We start from the raw sequence: 15,945 nt of genomic DNA, 5'->3' as shown, positions 1-15,945 counted from the left end.
TAAAATAAAATAATCACACAAAAAAAGAATTTTGTATTTGTAAGAGAAAACAAAGTAAAAAATAATAAAAGATAATATAAATGAGTGTAAAAAAAACATTTGTGTCATAATATCACCATTTTGCATTATGCATTACATAGCAACACATTTAAAATTTATATAGGTAATATATATCTTATTAAACAAATGTTTAAATATGATTAGAGAGTCATACGTATAATGTAACTTTCTTTTTCTAAATAGAATCCACGTACATAAGAGCTAGCAACAATATAATTAAATATTAATTTAGTTTATTCATAAGAATGTGGTCAAATTGAAGCAGTCACAAGTGAATTGGGAGAATGGTTTTGGCTAGAAATAAATCTGTCTTTCCATAATAGAACAGCTTATAAGAAAAGACTTGTAACTCAGAATGATAGGTAAACATATTTGACAAATTATGAATTCAAAATTACTATTAAGGATGTGGCTATTCTTAAAAAAAAAAATGGAGAACGAGGAAAAAGCAGCAGCAAGGGTTGTGGCAACAGCAGCGTAGAGAAGCTAAAAAGAAAACGGAAAAGAAAAATTTCTAAAGATAAGAAATGAGAACGGGAGAATCGGGCATAAGAAAAAGACCGGGAGAAAGCCGTTATGTGTGGCTAAAATGGGTTGTGGCAGTGTATATAAAAGAACGGATTGTAATGAACAAAGTTGCATATCATTGCCACCCTTGGTTCACTAATTTTCAAGGCGTTTCTGCAATCCTTGATTCCAGGGTAAAGGAATAAGGGGAAATGGCGAAGATATCATTACTTTTGGTGTTTTCGGTGGTGTTGGCTCTGCCATTCCGTGCGGTTTTGGGCCAGGACGATTGGAAGGATCTCTTGGGTCAGGGAGGGCTCTCCCAAGACGCATTGGACCAGGCCCAGAGAGCTATAGGTGGGGCCGCGGCCCAAGATGCTGTCAGTGATTACTTCGGTTCGGCCCTAAGTGGCGCCTCCTCTGACGACTCTTCTTCTCCTTCTTCCTACGAAGATACCGATGAAGGCCAAGGGTCATCCTTGGCCGACTTTTTAGACACTGAAGCGTAAGCAACCATAATCCTTTTCCTCTCTCCCTCTCTCACTTCAACTTTTTTAATTCTCCAAAATTTCTACTTAATTTCTTTAGCATTATAAAAAAAAAAATAATCAGCGAATATATTTTGGAAATCGTGGATAATTAGGTTTAATTTGAAACTAATTTCGTGCGGTTAACTACTGTTTTGGGGACCGGTAGTGCAAGCCACGACACAGAAATTTCACCCACGGGATCAATGGCAGATTCACCGGTTGGAGCACCAGATGCTTTACCTGAATATGAAGATGATGACGAGGAGGAGGATGAAGATGAGGACGATGATTCTTCTCCCGCAGGTGCACCAGAGGGCTCTTTCTCACCTGCAGAGGCACCAGTAGACTCAGACGACGAAACATCTACCGAAGCACCAAGCAATGCGCCAGTGGAAGCACCTGAATCTGCACCCGCAAATGCACCAACAAGAACACCAGAATCGGATGATGATTTTGAGGAAGGTGAAGGGGCACCAGCAAGTGCACCTACCGGGGAACCAGACAGTGATGATGATGAAGAGTTTGATGATTCCCACTCTTCTTCTTCACCCAGCAATGCTCCCGCACAGGCACCTGAAGGGGATCATTAGACGAGTGATCCTTTTTTATTGACATTAACAATTACATACATTTTCTTGCCAACTGAAACTGTGTATAGTGTAAGGGTGATATCTATGTTGAAAATAGGGTTGGAGTGTAAAGTAACACCTCCCACTTCATCCTCATTTAACATGACTTTTCTTGTTGAACAGATATACCTAATTTCTATCAGGTGGAGAACAATACATACTGATGAAGTGAATCAAAGTTATTAAATAAATAAATTTGCTATATTCTATTTCTTAAATTATAAATTTTATTATTTTATTTTAAACTGTAATATCATACAAAAATTACACTTTCTTATTCATTCCTTAATATCCTTAGAACACTAGTAATTCATTCGGTAAGCAACCTCCTTTGTTTTACTTTTTAATATTTGTGTGTATCTGATACAATTATTTCAACTTACTCATCTTCAATTTAAATTGAAATTTGAATGCATCATATGCTAAATTACGATCTATTGTGTTATCATGTTATCATTTTTTTTTCTCATGCATATGTCCATTTAATTTATAATATATCATTGTCAAATTTAGTAGAAAAATTAATTATTTTACCAACAAATTTACGAATTTTAAAAAATTCCGATGAATACTTTGTACATTAACTTTACAAAGAGAAGACACACCTTGTATTTCTTCATCCTTACAGAGAAAAGTTGCTAAATGTATTCCTCTTTTTCATCCTTATAAAGAGAACACATACCTTGTACATCTTTATCAATTGAAGCCTACTGAGAAGAATTTTTATTAAAACAAGCATTTTTTTAGAGAGTAATAGAAACATATATTTCATCAATAATTTCCAACGACATAGACAAAAATTCTATTTATTTGAAAATCGTCAAAAACTCAATTAGGAATATCTTTAAAGGGAGTCATTTGAAGATTGTGTGTATGGATTGCAACTCATAAATTTCATTTAAAAAAAAGATAAAATTTAAACAGAATTAGCCTAAGAAAAACAAAGACACAAAAATACATTATTATCAACACTCCAATAAGTATTTGGAAAGTAATATCATAAAAATCTCTTATTCTATAGAACAATCCTGAAAAATAAGATAGCTTATGTAAAAAGTTTAATTTTTCTAATTATGATAGCTTATGTACTATTTTTAAAACCATGTTTTTAAGCGGTTATTTGAATGTAGAAAACAATAACTTTCCATTTATTTTTATAAGTGTATAAGTCTGGAAGAATATTTTTATTCTTATATTTATTTATTTACCGATATACAGAAATGAAAATATGCTGATAGAGAATCAGCAGTTTTCATATCACAGAAGAGATATTAGAGAGGCAGGAGTGTCCATACATGAAAGGGATCTGTTCACGTGACCCTTCTCTTTCGAAGCTTCTTCTCTTACGTTGTGTGCTCTCGTAAAATCAGTAACATCTTTTTCAAACCGCGTTTCCATCAGAATCACCATTTCCCCTGCGAGAAGCTTCTCCTTACACCTCCCTCTTTGCAATTTTCCAGAAGTGGTTTTGGGAACACACTCACTCTTAACCAAAACCACCCATCCAATCTCTACCTTCTCCTTCTTCCAGACACCTGCCTTAATTTTCTCACACACCCACTTCAACACAACCACATCCACATCCTTTTCGAACCTCTGCATCTCTGCCACAACCACCACCATTGCTGAAACTTCAAACGCTGCAACGCAGCCTCCTCTGAGTAACTTGGAGCAAATATTATACGCCGCAGTCTCTATATAATGTGGATGAACCTTTTCACCGTTTTCGAGTTCCATCACATCTTGACAGCGACCAGTAACAAAGAGGTATCTCTTTTCTCCTTTCACGATGCCTTTGTCCCCGGTTCGAAGAAAGCACTTACTAACCATGTTTCTCAGTCTTCCATGAAACACCTCTCTTGTTAAGCTAGGGTGGCCAAGGTACCCAGAAGCATTGCTTGGTGAAGCAACCCAAATTTCTCCTTCGACACCATCCTCACTCGGCTCCATGGTTTCTTCGTTTACGACCATAATCTCCACGTCTTCCTGCTCCATGTTTCCGAGCCTTGCAACCGGTAACAGTTTGTTGTGAGTTGGGAAATCTGGGAAACTGGAACCATAAGCACCAATATTGTCACTGTGGCAGTTCCTCCACGCAGTGGACACAAAGGTACAGTTCTCTGCTAACCCGTAGGAAGGAGAGATAGAAGAAGGGCTTAACCCGAATGGTGAAAAAGTATGAACGAATTCTTCCACAGAGTCTCTATAGATAGGTTCATTGATGATTATAAGGTTCTTCAAGGTTGACAGGTTGATGGGTAAAGCGCTTTGGTGAATCCCTCCACGCTTGATGACTAGTGGCAATGTGAACGAGGGAACGGGAGTGCAAGTGGCCTTGAATTCGGACAAGAGTTCAAGCCAGAGTCTGGGGCGTTTGATGAACGCGTTTGGGGACGTGAGAACACACGTGGCACCGGAAACAACGGTCAGCAACAGAAACATGAGGCCACAATCATGATACTGTGGCAGCCACGAAACGATGGTGCTGTTTGGATGAAGATCGTAAGATTTTCTGGCAGTTCTAACGTTGTGAGCAGCTGAGCCAGCAGTGACAAGCACGGGTTTTGGGACACCAGTGGCTCCAGAAGTGTACTGAACCAAATAAACTTCATCTGCTGCACAACCACTGTATGTTAGGGAATCACGGTTGTTTACAGTAACGACGGCTTTGCCGTGTTTGACATGGTCAATGGAAATCCAGTGGATGGTTTGCAGCATGTGAGCTAGCTTGGTGTTGTTGTGGGGAGAAGAGAGGTAGCGTCGAATGCTTGAAGTGTAGTGAGAGTGAGCTATGGCAGCTTTGGGTTTGGTCTGAGAAATGGCTCTTACGAGGTGGTGGTAGTTTTGATTGGAGAAAGAAGGGTGAGGAGGGACTATAGGTACGCTCAAGAGACCAGCTCTTTGGCAGCCGAAAATGAGCTCAACTAGGTCAAGTCCTGGAGAGCAGAGAAGAAGTACAGTGTCTCCTCTTTGCAATGAACCCTGCAGCTGTGATGAGATGAGATGAACAGTGTCGTTGAGTTGTTGGTAGGTGAGGGTAGTGGTGGTGTGAAAGTCTTGAGCCCAAATGAAAGCTGGTTTCGAGTGGAAAGCTGGTAACCTTGCCCAAACAGGAAGGTATAAGTCAACCACAGGTTGGTCGGGGAAGGAGGGGTCATAATTCTCGTATTCGTATGACATTTTTAGTTTGTCTGTTGTGCTGCTTGCCAAAACTAGTGGCATGATCGCTTGCATATTTATAGTTATAGTAATAGTGTTAATCTAGATACGTGTTGAAGCTCATGATCCAGTCTCTGATATTCCAATGGGATGATTACGATAACTAGAGGGAATAAGGGGATATGCGGTTAGAATATCTCACTGTCCCCTCAGCTGTAATAGCAAAAATCGTCGCCATGTAGTTGTTGGGTATGTGTATTCCGAATTGCAACGCCGTCCTGTACAAGAAAACGTTTATATATTGTAGGCGATTGTCTCTGCAGCTGTCTGATAGTACATGTTCATGTCTTGTCGTACGTGTTCTCTCCTTACCTTCGTAAATAATTAAAAGTTATTAAACGCGGACTTTTTTTCAATGTTTCAATACAGAAAAGGTTAATTTGATTAACTCTTAAATTTGGACTACGCTATCCTGACAGTAGCTACCTAGAAAAAACTAAACAATGTTTTGAAAACTTAACAATATTGTTTTTACGCTTGTTTCAACTTTTTTTCTGTAGGTTTAAATTTATAAAAAAAAATTGCCATTGATAATTCTCATTTTTAATTTAATATTTTTTTCTCTTAATTTAAAGTGCAAACTAATGAAAGTTATAATTTAAAATTAATTTTAACTAATAATAAAAAAACGTCAATAAAGTCCCCGTTTAACAAATGATGCTAGTGAATGCTGCCAGATCATCACCCCATTAACGCCGTTTGATTATATTTAACGAAAGAGACTAATTTGACTCAAAATTTTAAAAGTAAGGACCCATTTCAAACACTTTTAAAATGAGAGATTATGTATCAACAAAACTGGGATAAAATTAACTATTAAACCTATTATTTATTATCCCAATGCGAGACGTGGAGAACGTCTTTTATTTAGGTGCATAAAAGATTTAGTATACTGGCATTAACCACCAATACCAGTATATTAATAAAAATTTCTGTTTTCAAATTTAAAAAAAATCCGGTGATAAAAAAATTAATGCTCAGGACTATCTTTTATCCTATATATAAGATGTAAATAAAATAAAATGTGTTCTAACTATAAAAATCATTAGATCAAATTCAAATGCATCAAAAGTTAACCTCTTTACATACTCTTAATTTATTGTAAAACTCATTTTCTGAGAAAGTAAGAACATTTATTGAATTATACAACTAAAACTTATTCTAGAAATATAAATGGCATCTTTAAATATAACCAAACCGATTAAACCAATAAGTTTGAAAGATATTTTTCAAATACAAATTAAATATAGGAAATTAAATAAGCTAGTTTCTTTTATTAATCTTAGGGTTACTGATCACCACATGACTTAGCAATAAAAACATAGGATGTAAACTGCACTACTACTACTGACATCTATTACATTCAAAACCTATTACCAGATAATTAGTCCCCCACTTTTCTTTGCATTAGAAGAACGACACATAAAGCATAGGGCTCATCCAGTAGCAGCAGGATGCAAGATAATGACTCCATGCATACATTAATTACATCACATGGTCTGACACTCCAAAAAAACACACTACCATGCAGCAAAGGCAATGAAACACAGCCCTCTAATCAGTCTAGTCCTACTAACTGACGCCTTAACAACATGACATAGCCCTCCAACAACTACAATTACTTAAATAAAAACAAAAGTAAGGAGTGGCCTTTATTAATCTTGCACTGGCTTTTATTGAACACAAGGCAAATCATACATTGATGCTTCAATGCTCCCAATGTCCAAGTCTCAGTACTAAGATCTATCATTAAATACACTTCACGTCGTGTCTTTGCAACTTCCCGTGTGAGCGACTGCTAACGAAGCCTGATACAAATTCCGTTGGGGATCATTGTCCCCAAGCACAGGCGGCCCTGTAGCACATTTGACAGAACATAGAGATGACAAACGTGTTAAAATTACATCAATAGTATATTAGACAACATAAACAATTACATATTTGAAGTTGGAGAGAACAGAAACAAATGAAGCTAAATGACAGACGCGTACTGTACCTTGAAATTTTCACTCCTCTCCTTCACAGTAACTGAATTTTGTATATTGTTATAAACTCTATATCAATCAGATTTTAGGGAAATACTTGACAGTTGACACCCCGAAGCACAAGCAAGTACATGACAACACGATCACAACATACCATAACAAACTGATAAAACATAGCATTATTAAGTTTACACCTAAAATTATTATAAATAAAATACACGCCTTCGTAGGAGATATATCAAAAATAACCAACGGAAGAAATAACTTGACACCATTTTTTTGTCTTCATTACGTTATGGAAATGATTCCAACGTCAACTTTTACAAAAAAAAAATCTAGTAACCGAAGATTATAAGTTGAGCTTCAGAAGACGGATCACATAAGGAAACCACTAAATAGACACGTGAATAATAATATAATTACCAGGCTACCAAACTAAACACTAGCTATTAACAGGAAGAGAAGCAATTTTCCAAAATATGACGAGAAAAGACGAAATTCCAAAAATATAACCACCTTGAAGGTCCAATGATCACATCAGATCAATGAATGAAAAGTGAGATCCATACACTGCTACTACATCAAGCCCATCGACGACTAAAAGGCCACACTGACCTAACAAAGCAAAGTTCTCCTGCCGCTCACTAATCACCCGAGGCGTCTTAAGGGGGGATTTGGATAAATCAAAAATAGTTTCCAATTCAAATCACCATCTAGCAACTCGCAATAAATAAACAACACAACAATAGACCTTGAGCATCTCTTATGCATCAACTCCTCACATGTTGTAACCACAAGTTATTTTCACTACCTTATCTATTTTAAAAGAAAAAATCAATTTAATGAACATAGGAACCAGTCCTGCCTTCAAATGAACTCGTAGCCTAAGTATAAAATAATATACATAAAAAAATTTAAGTTTCAATGATAAATCAAGATCCTCGCATCTCTTCTTCCAATGCAAACCATGCAATGGTAGTATATAGTTCATCCTAGAAGCTTCCAAGCATTGACTTATTAAACTGTACATACCCACTGTCTATTATGTTTAATGGGGAGTGTTGGCTTATTCCCTTCAAGATAAACAAGGCAACAATGATCTCCTCTCAACACTTCTTTTGGGGGGAAGATAGCTTAATTGACGCAGCAATTCTTTCAATCCCAGCAGCACAAATCATATAGTGACCATTCCATGTTTAGGTAATCAGTTTTACTTAATAGCATCACCACTTGAAGTTTTGGTGGTACTAGTTCAATTCTTAAATGTTATTCCATACTTTTCTATATAATTATTGGTTTCATCCTTTTTCACACCCACGTACTAGTAATGCAAGAAAATGCCAGCAAGTGTTTCTTCCCTCGTACAACCTATATATACTATATACAATTTGAGAGACGTCAAATTTCCCCTCAATTCATACACTGCATAACAAGAGAACCAAAAAGAGTGCATCAGTTAATCACATGCAACATATCTTGTCACCATAGATGACCAAGACACAAAAGGCACTGGTTTTCTTCCTCATTAGACAGAGAAAGCTAGGTTTCACATGACATCTTAGCCATCAGGAATTCTACATCGCATTATTTTAAGTATCATCTGCCAAAAACACTGACACAAAAAAGTTTTAACTTAATTGTCCTTTTTGTCCCCTTTGTATAACAATCATGTGATTTTAACCCCTCAAGTTTTAATTGTGCCAAGCGGATCCTTCTGAAATTACAATTGTTTAATTTTAGTTCCCTGTGTTCTAATTGTGCATATTGTGTGGTTTTAGTTGTCATAAGTCAATGTTTCATCAACTAATTCCAATTAATGAGAGGATTAAAACCACACAATTACAATATCCAGAGGATTCAATTGACACAAATGAAGCCTACGAGACTAAAGTCGCACATTTACCATGCTTGAAAACCCAATTACCACAGTTGGAACTCGAGGGAGTAAAATCATACGATTGTGATATTGGAAGACCAAAAGTGTCTTACGGTATTCCTTTTCTTTTTCAAATTAGCTTGCAGAAAAAGAGAAAGGAGCAGCAAAAAAATGTCTCAAAGACTTATAAGTTCAACGACCAGTCAACTTAATGGAAATTGAACAAAGATTAAAAGAAAGTGCATATCTCTCCCCGAGGTACGAAGGCTTTCCTAATCTGGGAAAAAGAAAGAATACAGCACCACGTCTTCACGAGACGAAAGTGCATATCTCTCCCCGAATAATCACCAAGCGACGGTATACAATTGCTCATCAGCAGCATTTTCCATATTCAAAAAGTAAACCTTTGATTATACATTTTCGTATACAATTCATTTAATTTTAAATAAAACAATCAAAGTAAAAGACGAAATTAATCATCACATACATATTCTAAATGTGAAGAATTTCATTTAATACTACCACTTTACAAGGGATCAAATCACCACATAAACCATTAAATCAAGCATATGAAAAGCTTCGGAGCCAGTAATGTCTTACCCGAGATTAAACATACTATTTATGGGGTCCAGAAGCTGCGGCTGTGGAGGATGTTGCTGTTGCTGTTGCTGCTGTTGCTCATGTTGTTGGTGCTGGTGGTGATGCTGGTGCTGCAAGCCGGCACCAGTGGCTACTGCCACAGCACTAGAAGGAGTTCCTTTGGCTTCAACAAATCTCCACATATACCACGACGCAACAGAACGATAAGGCCTCCACTTCTCACACAATTGGTCCATCTGCGACGGCCGCGGCAAGTCCTCGAGGTTATAAAGAAGCTGAACCCCTTTCCTCACACCCAAATCATTGATGGGGAGAACATCGGGTCTGTGGAGGGAAAAAATCATGAACATGTGAACAGACCAAGAGCCAATTCCATTGACCATGGTTAGCATAGTGAAGAGTGACTTATCATCCATGTTCACAATGGTCGAATCGGACAGTATCCCGTTCTGGTACTTCCTCGCCAAATCGTGAAGGTAACTCGCCTTCCGCCCCGAAACCCCAATTTGGCGAAGCTGTTGGGGAGTCAAAGCGAGAACGGTTTCGGGAACGACGCCGTTTTCGCCACCGCAGAGCGCGATGAAGCGCGTGTAGATGGAGGTGCCTGCTTTGTACGCGAGTTGCTGGTACAAGATGCTACGCGTTAGGGCGAGGAAGGGAGTGTGGAAATTGTCGAAGGTTGGGGGTTGGTGAATGTCGATAAGAGGAGAGAGAAGAGGGTCCGCGTTCCTGAGAAATCGGAGCGCGATCTCCACCTCGCCTTCACACGAGAGTGAACGCGCCACTAAGCGCGGCACCACCGCCATGGCTCGCGAAGGCGGAACATGCTTGGTGCTCCGGCCGCCGCTCTTGCCCGGTTTAGAGGGTTCGGTTAGGGATTCGGATGTGGAAGGGTCCGGTGAGACCTTCCGGATCTTACGGGGACGGAGGGGGATTTTGGAGGCAGGGGAGTTTACGTGCGGAAGGACATTGTTTAGTTCTGAGTCCGCCTGAGCGCCGTCGGGGCCAGCGGCGGAGGAGGAGGGAGCTGGGTGGGGTTGAGGTTCGATTAGGGATTGTGCTTGACCTAGCGTGTGTTCGCCCATAAGTGTGAGGTTGAATTGGAGATTGAGGAAAGTGAACGAGTTTGAAGTGAAATGAATGTAATGTGATGATGTTGACGATGACAATGGTTGAAACTCACTCTCCTTTAATCCAACTGCTTCTAATAATTTATTTCTTCATTCTCTCTTCAGTTTCGCTGCTTTTCTTGTTCCTCTTGGTCTTCGTCTTGGATCCTACTTTGGTGTGGGTTTTCTTATTTCTTTCTCACACGCCATCTCGCAATGCGTGCTGCACGTGAACCTTTACATTCCTGTTGGCCCAAACGATAAGCCCAACATCATGAAAACAGCCCAACATCTCTCTGTTTTTTCTAAACGCGCCTCTATTATTTTGAAAAGTGTTCTTTTTACAAAATTAATCTTGGCGTCACTTGTATATTCCCTACAAGTTACTTTCTTTTTAAAAAAAAAATTAATTAATTGAAATTAAATTAATTAATAATTAAGTTTTCTTTCCACAGTAATTGAATTAACATGATACAGATTATAAAAAATTACTATACTTACCCTATCTTATATCTCAGTTATTATCTTATATACAGTAGAGATTATTATCTTATATAATTAAAAAGTAATTACTTTGCCGTAGTAGATAACAGAAACAACTCAGTCAAACATCTTTAATATTTTTATTAATTATTAGCTACTATTTATCTATTCTCCGTAACTTCATATGATAAAAATAATAAGAATTACTGATATGAAATAAAAACATATAAAAATTAGACTACAAAAACATTCACAAGATGTGAACAAATTCTTGAACATGTCCAACAATGTGCTTTCAGAAAGATGGAAAGAAGCTGGGCAATTGTTTCTTGCACTGTATCACTGTAGTTTCTGAAATACCAATTATATTCATAATAAAAGAAATAAATTTTTTGTTTTTTATTTTTCACTTTAAGTTTTGAATTATGTAATTTATCCATCTTCTAAATTATATAATTAAAAAAATGTTATAATTTTATATTTTAAATTAGGATTTTAGGTTATTTTCTAATAAGGAGTAATTAAATCACGAAGACTACGGGTGCAAGAAGAAAACATGGGATACAAGAAAAAGAAAAAGAAATAAGGGATGAGCATGTTGTGAAAGCGACTTAAAGAATCAAAACAACAGCTCCCTAGAAATGAAACAATATGAATGGCCTTATTTTAGAATGTAAATTTTATAAAATGCAATTAGCTAAGTCATTTTCTATAAAGGTTGTTCTGTTTTGCAGCTTTTAGGAGATATTTTTGGAGCTGAGAACTTTTTCTTTTGGGTTCAGTCATTAACTTTGAGCAATGATATTTTTCTAATGATGGGCCATTATCAATTGTCATAGCTATTTAACCAAAAATTAAAATATTTCATTCCAGGCATAAAAATTAATTAGACTAATTTACAGTCTTTCAAAAAGAAGTTAAAAAGTGTTACTATTGAGTTGGGGTCGACCGACCGAACGCGTTTAGTTAATACCGAGTAGGTGAGATCGACTGACCGATCAGACCGATCGGGCATGGAAACCCATCTTTCCCGGTCGGACACCAGGGCAGTACTCGCGAATTCTCTAGCGGTTGGCTGGGGACAACTTTTGAATGACCATGAATGCGTAATTAATGGCGTAACGGTCATTGTCGAGCAGTTAAGATGAGCATTGATCGTCATTAAAAGGTAAATTAATGGATAATATTCTTTCAAACCATATAAATAACAAGCGATGGATTTTGGATTAATTTTCACTAGACTTGCAAAGATATATTCTGACTTGAGCGTAGTCAGAATGTTTCCTACAGGTCACCCCACTTTGAGATTGAGAGAGGAAGAGACAGAAGTTAAAGAAAAAGCGAGAAGGACCGATTGAAGGAGAAGCATTCCCGAGCGATAGCAGCAGGAGTTTCGCTCGGTCCCTTTGAGCAGAAACAAAAAGAAAAATCAAACCATCACTATAATCAAATATAGTTATATATATTATACTTAATAAGTATTATGTTTCTTTTGTATTCTATATTTTTCAGCTTTTTGATAAATTGCCGTCGTATATAGTTTTTTTGGAGTTCATTATTTATTGATAATATTGTAATTTATTCATTATTGTTGATTTTTACTTAGTTATTTTCCCTCTTAATAATTTTGTTCTAATAGTAATTTCCCAAATAAATACTTTTGTATTTTCCCCGTATAGTATTTCATATTAAATATTGCTTGCTCGCAAAAAGACCCATATCTTCAACGGGAAACCAAACACTGTATCATGTCAGACTGATCCTTACTTCAAGGCTTAGTTACATATTAAAACGTTATTGAATGTTTTCAAGTGTATGTGTTATGCATGAACTGAATTAGGTAATTCTCCATTTAATCACAAAGGTCTACTAATTTCTTTCTTTGTATTTAACTAATTATTGAAAGATTGGTATAAATTATTTTTAAATTTTCATCCAAGTAAACGTGGTATATATGGATTTGACATAAGTGTGTTGACTTTTTATAATAATACTTTAAAAGCTACAGTACTATAATGATTTCTACTTAGTTGATTTCCTAACAAATTTAAATTTAAAACAAAAGCCCATAAAAATTGTTTTATGTTCAAGCATAAATAGAGCATTTAATCACAGCACTTTTTTTTTTTTTTACATATACATGATGTATAAACTATTCAATAACAAATAAATAAATTATGGTTGTTTGATGTAGCTTTTGCGGAATATTTTTTTTAAATTGTCAGAATAGATTTTTAAAATATAATGTCAAACTCTTTATCTTAAGCCAAACTTATGTATGTGAATAAACACATATAAAATAAAATGATATTATACTAACCTTAAGGCCATATTTAAAGAAAAATATTTACATTTTATGAAATAAGAGTTTCCTAAATTGTATATGAACTAAAATGACTAACCTTAGTTAATTGAATCTTGATGATGTCACTTTGAATATGAATAAGTTATATTTAAAGAAAATATTCATATTGTATGCCTTAAAATTTTCCTATATATATACACGAAATATAACTATATTAAAATTTAGTATTTATGGGCTATTTTATTTTAAAATTATTTTAAATTTAAGAAATTGTATATCAAACTAAGCCCAAGTGTAAGAAGTTTATGAATTCAAAATCTGTGCTCCAAGTTTTAGCATTCTTAATGTTATTTTCGTTGATTTCATTTTATAAGACTTCATATTTGTTTATTAATCATCCTTTTATTTTCCGTTAGTAAAATTCTCTGTTATTCAAAATATATATGAAAAAGACAAGATAAAATTAGTAAATACAAATTTTAATATATAAATTTGTTTTGTGAGCTTCTGAAGTAATATTAAAGCTTAAAAAACTGTATGGTTACTACCTTGTATCTCCGTTCTCATGTGCGAGTAAATGATGGAGAGAGAAAACAAAAGTTGATATTCAAAGGCTTTATATATGTTTTACTATTGAGCGGTTGGCCCCTCTTTGGACACTTTGATCTTTACATTTATGGAAACAGAAACAGAAACACAAAGCACTGATGCTTCGCATATATATGGAAAGAAATAAAAAGCAAATAAAATATTTCATAGTACTAATCCAAGCATCCACCATATTACTGCTAAATCAACCTCACTGCAGACTCAGACCCTTCATCCTGCATTATCATAAACACAATCACACTCAACCAAGAAAAACAACAATCAAACACCACAATAATCTTCATATACATAGCTACTTCTTCTGTTTGTATAAAACCAATTTTTGATTTTCAATCTTATCTTTTAAGGTTATTTAAGAAGAAGAACGAGTTAGCAAATAATAATAACCTGTTTTCTTCATTGATGTAACCGTAACCTCTGATGCTGCTTGCCATGGTTGAAACAGTTCGGTAATTGGGAAGGGGCACGTGGCCTTCCTCGATCTGCTTGACATCTTCGACGAGCTTCTGATAATGTCTTTTGACGTCTTCGACAGTTTTTCCTCCGACGGCTCTGGCCAGGTTGTGCCACCTATCTGGGGTGTCCTCGTCGAAGATGGCAAGGGCATTCTCAAATCTTTTGTTCTGCTTCGGTGTCCAACCCTGGCTTGAGGCCATTGTTAGTGTACCTACCAAGCAACACTTATGAGAATAAAGAGTTGTTACAATAGAGCTTTGATGAGGGAAGTAACATCGGTGCCCTTTATATACTAGTGGGGTAGTTGAGGCTGTGTTGTGTTATATACTTGATGCTCATGCTAGCCGTTGCTTTCCGGACAAAACAGTGGGACACATTCTGAAATTCCTAGATACGGACGTGGTTTTCTTTAACTTTTAATTGTGCATGTCTTTTTTTAAATTGACTTAAAGTTTAATCAACCTCCATGAAATATGTAAGCAAATCTAACGCGGATATATTGCCTTAATCGAGGAAGGTGTAGTGAATTTCACTAATTCTTGTGAATTCCTTGTCACATCACATGCATGCCTCCAGTTACTGAATTTTAGTGCCATTATTTTGGACAGAATTTAGCACATAACAACGTTTTTATCTGTTGATGTGATGATCCTCGTGGAGTTTCTTGTTCACGCTATCAGTTCCCACACCCCACCCCTGTACCGCCATCAATATAACGCCTTGAACTACGGATCTAAACTGAACTAAACTATTAGTTGAGATAGACGCAAACTGGCACCACCCCACATTTTGCAAAACAATTATGCAAAGAAAAACTATGTCTAGCACGTTTGGAAACGGATAAGGTCACCAGGAACATGATTTTTCACATCCAATTAAACGCTTACTTCTTATAACTTTTTACGTTTTTTTTTTTATTTGTTGGTTGTGGAACGTTTGATGTCTTCACCCCACGAAAGAAATGTCTGTAGATGATTCAACGAGTTTCTTCAACCCAAAATCCGGGAACTCATGACAGCCAAGATTTTGACGGCCGTTAAAAATGCTTCAATACGGTGGAAAGATCTTTGGAAGGAACGTGGAAAAGACAACCTTAATAAGTTGTTTGACAGTGAGGTCGATAGGAAAATAGGAAAAGTTCAAACACTATATTTTGGTTGGATAGGTGATTTGGGAAAAAACTTTGGTAAAGGAGTTCAAAAGATTGTATCTTTTCTCAGAACAAAAACAAGATAAGTGGAGAACAAAGGAGGGTGGGTAGGAGAGATGAAAATGGAGGCATTCTGATGATATTCTGCAACATATCAAATGCTGTTGGTGGTCATCCAATCATAGGATTAATCCGCCGTGTTACCAGTCTTGTTATACAATGGGGTTTTCATCAGGGTCGTGTCTATGTCAATGGTGTTAGAAGATTTTACACAAAAGTTTGATTCAAGGTTAAGTATACATTTGTGTATTTAGTTATTTTTATGACATTTTTAAGCACTGTTATATATATAATTAATGTCAACAAACAGAGGCACAAATTCTTAAATTTTTGGTAGGCTATCAAATTCTTAAATAGAGGCACAAAT

General features: G+C 36.1%; 4 protein-coding genes across 4 annotated transcripts; 1 reads left to right on the top strand and 3 right to left on the bottom strand.

Moving 5' to 3' along the window:
* The first annotated feature begins 454 nt into the window (after positions 1–454).
* LOC108342115 (uncharacterized) lies at positions 455–1,798 on the top strand. The gene is made up of 2 exons (XM_017579821.2): positions 455–1,072; positions 1,264–1,798. The coding sequence occupies exons 1-2, from the start codon at positions 780–782 to the stop codon at positions 1,685–1,687; spliced, it is 717 nt and encodes a 238-aa protein (XP_017435310.1). The 5' UTR covers positions 455–779; the 3' UTR covers positions 1,688–1,798.
* Positions 1,799–2,983: 1,185 nt separating this feature from the next.
* LOC108341287 (uncharacterized) lies at positions 2,984–4,948 on the bottom strand. Its single transcript, XM_017578985.1, has one exon. It carries the CDS (start codon positions 4,946–4,948, stop codon positions 2,984–2,986), a length of 1,965 nt encoding a protein of 654 aa, XP_017434474.1.
* A 1,244-nt stretch (positions 4,949–6,192) lies between these two features.
* Positions 6,193–10,691, bottom strand: LOC108343170 (DNA-3-methyladenine glycosylase 1). The gene is made up of 2 exons (XM_017581275.2): positions 9,407–10,691; positions 6,193–6,800 (listed from the first exon to the last, which is right to left on the bottom strand). The coding sequence occupies exons 1-2, from the start codon at positions 10,489–10,491 to the stop codon at positions 6,776–6,778; spliced, it is 1,110 nt and encodes a 369-aa protein (XP_017436764.1). The 5' UTR covers positions 10,492–10,691; the 3' UTR covers positions 6,193–6,775.
* A 3,215-nt stretch (positions 10,692–13,906) lies between these two features.
* On the bottom strand, positions 13,907–14,653 carry LOC108343528 (protein RADIALIS-like 3). The gene is made up of 2 exons (XM_017581870.2): positions 14,300–14,653; positions 13,907–14,127 (listed from the first exon to the last, which is right to left on the bottom strand). The coding sequence occupies exons 1-2, from the start codon at positions 14,566–14,568 to the stop codon at positions 14,103–14,105; spliced, it is 294 nt and encodes a 97-aa protein (XP_017437359.1). The 5' UTR covers positions 14,569–14,653; the 3' UTR covers positions 13,907–14,102.
* Between the last annotated feature and the right edge of the window lie 1,292 nt (positions 14,654–15,945).

Source organism: Vigna angularis, chromosome 4 (assembly GCF_016808095.1).
Source record: "Vigna angularis cultivar LongXiaoDou No.4 chromosome 4, ASM1680809v1, whole genome shotgun sequence".
NCBI lineage: Eukaryota > Viridiplantae > Streptophyta > Magnoliopsida > Fabales > Fabaceae > Vigna > Vigna angularis.
Note: the sequence above shows the minus strand (reverse complement) of the source record. Positions and strands in the feature narration are given on the sequence as shown.

Coding starts and splice junctions, on each gene's coding strand:
- LOC108342115 (XM_017579821.2), top strand. CDS start 780: ATGGCGAAGATATCATTACTTTTGGTGTTTTCGGTGGTGTTGGCTCTG. Junction 1,073..1,263: donor GACTTTTTAGACACTGAAGC/GTAAGCAACCAT, acceptor GGGGACCGGTAG/TGCAAGCCACGACACAGAAA.
- LOC108341287 (XM_017578985.1), bottom strand. CDS start 4,948: ATGCCACTAGTTTTGGCAAGCAGCACAACAGACAAACTAAAAATGTCA.
- LOC108343170 (XM_017581275.2), bottom strand. CDS start 10,491: ATGGGCGAACACACGCTAGGTCAAGCACAATCCCTAATCGAACCTCAA. Junction 6,801..9,406: donor AATAGTATGTTTAATCTCGG/GTAAGACATTAC, acceptor AATGTGCTACAG/GGCCGCCTGTGCTTGGGGAC.
- LOC108343528 (XM_017581870.2), bottom strand. CDS start 14,568: ATGGCCTCAAGCCAGGGTTGGACACCGAAGCAGAACAAAAGATTTGAG. Junction 14,128..14,299: donor TACATCAATGAAGAAAACAG/GTTATTATTATT, acceptor ATGATAATGCAG/GATGAAGGGTCTGAGTCTGC.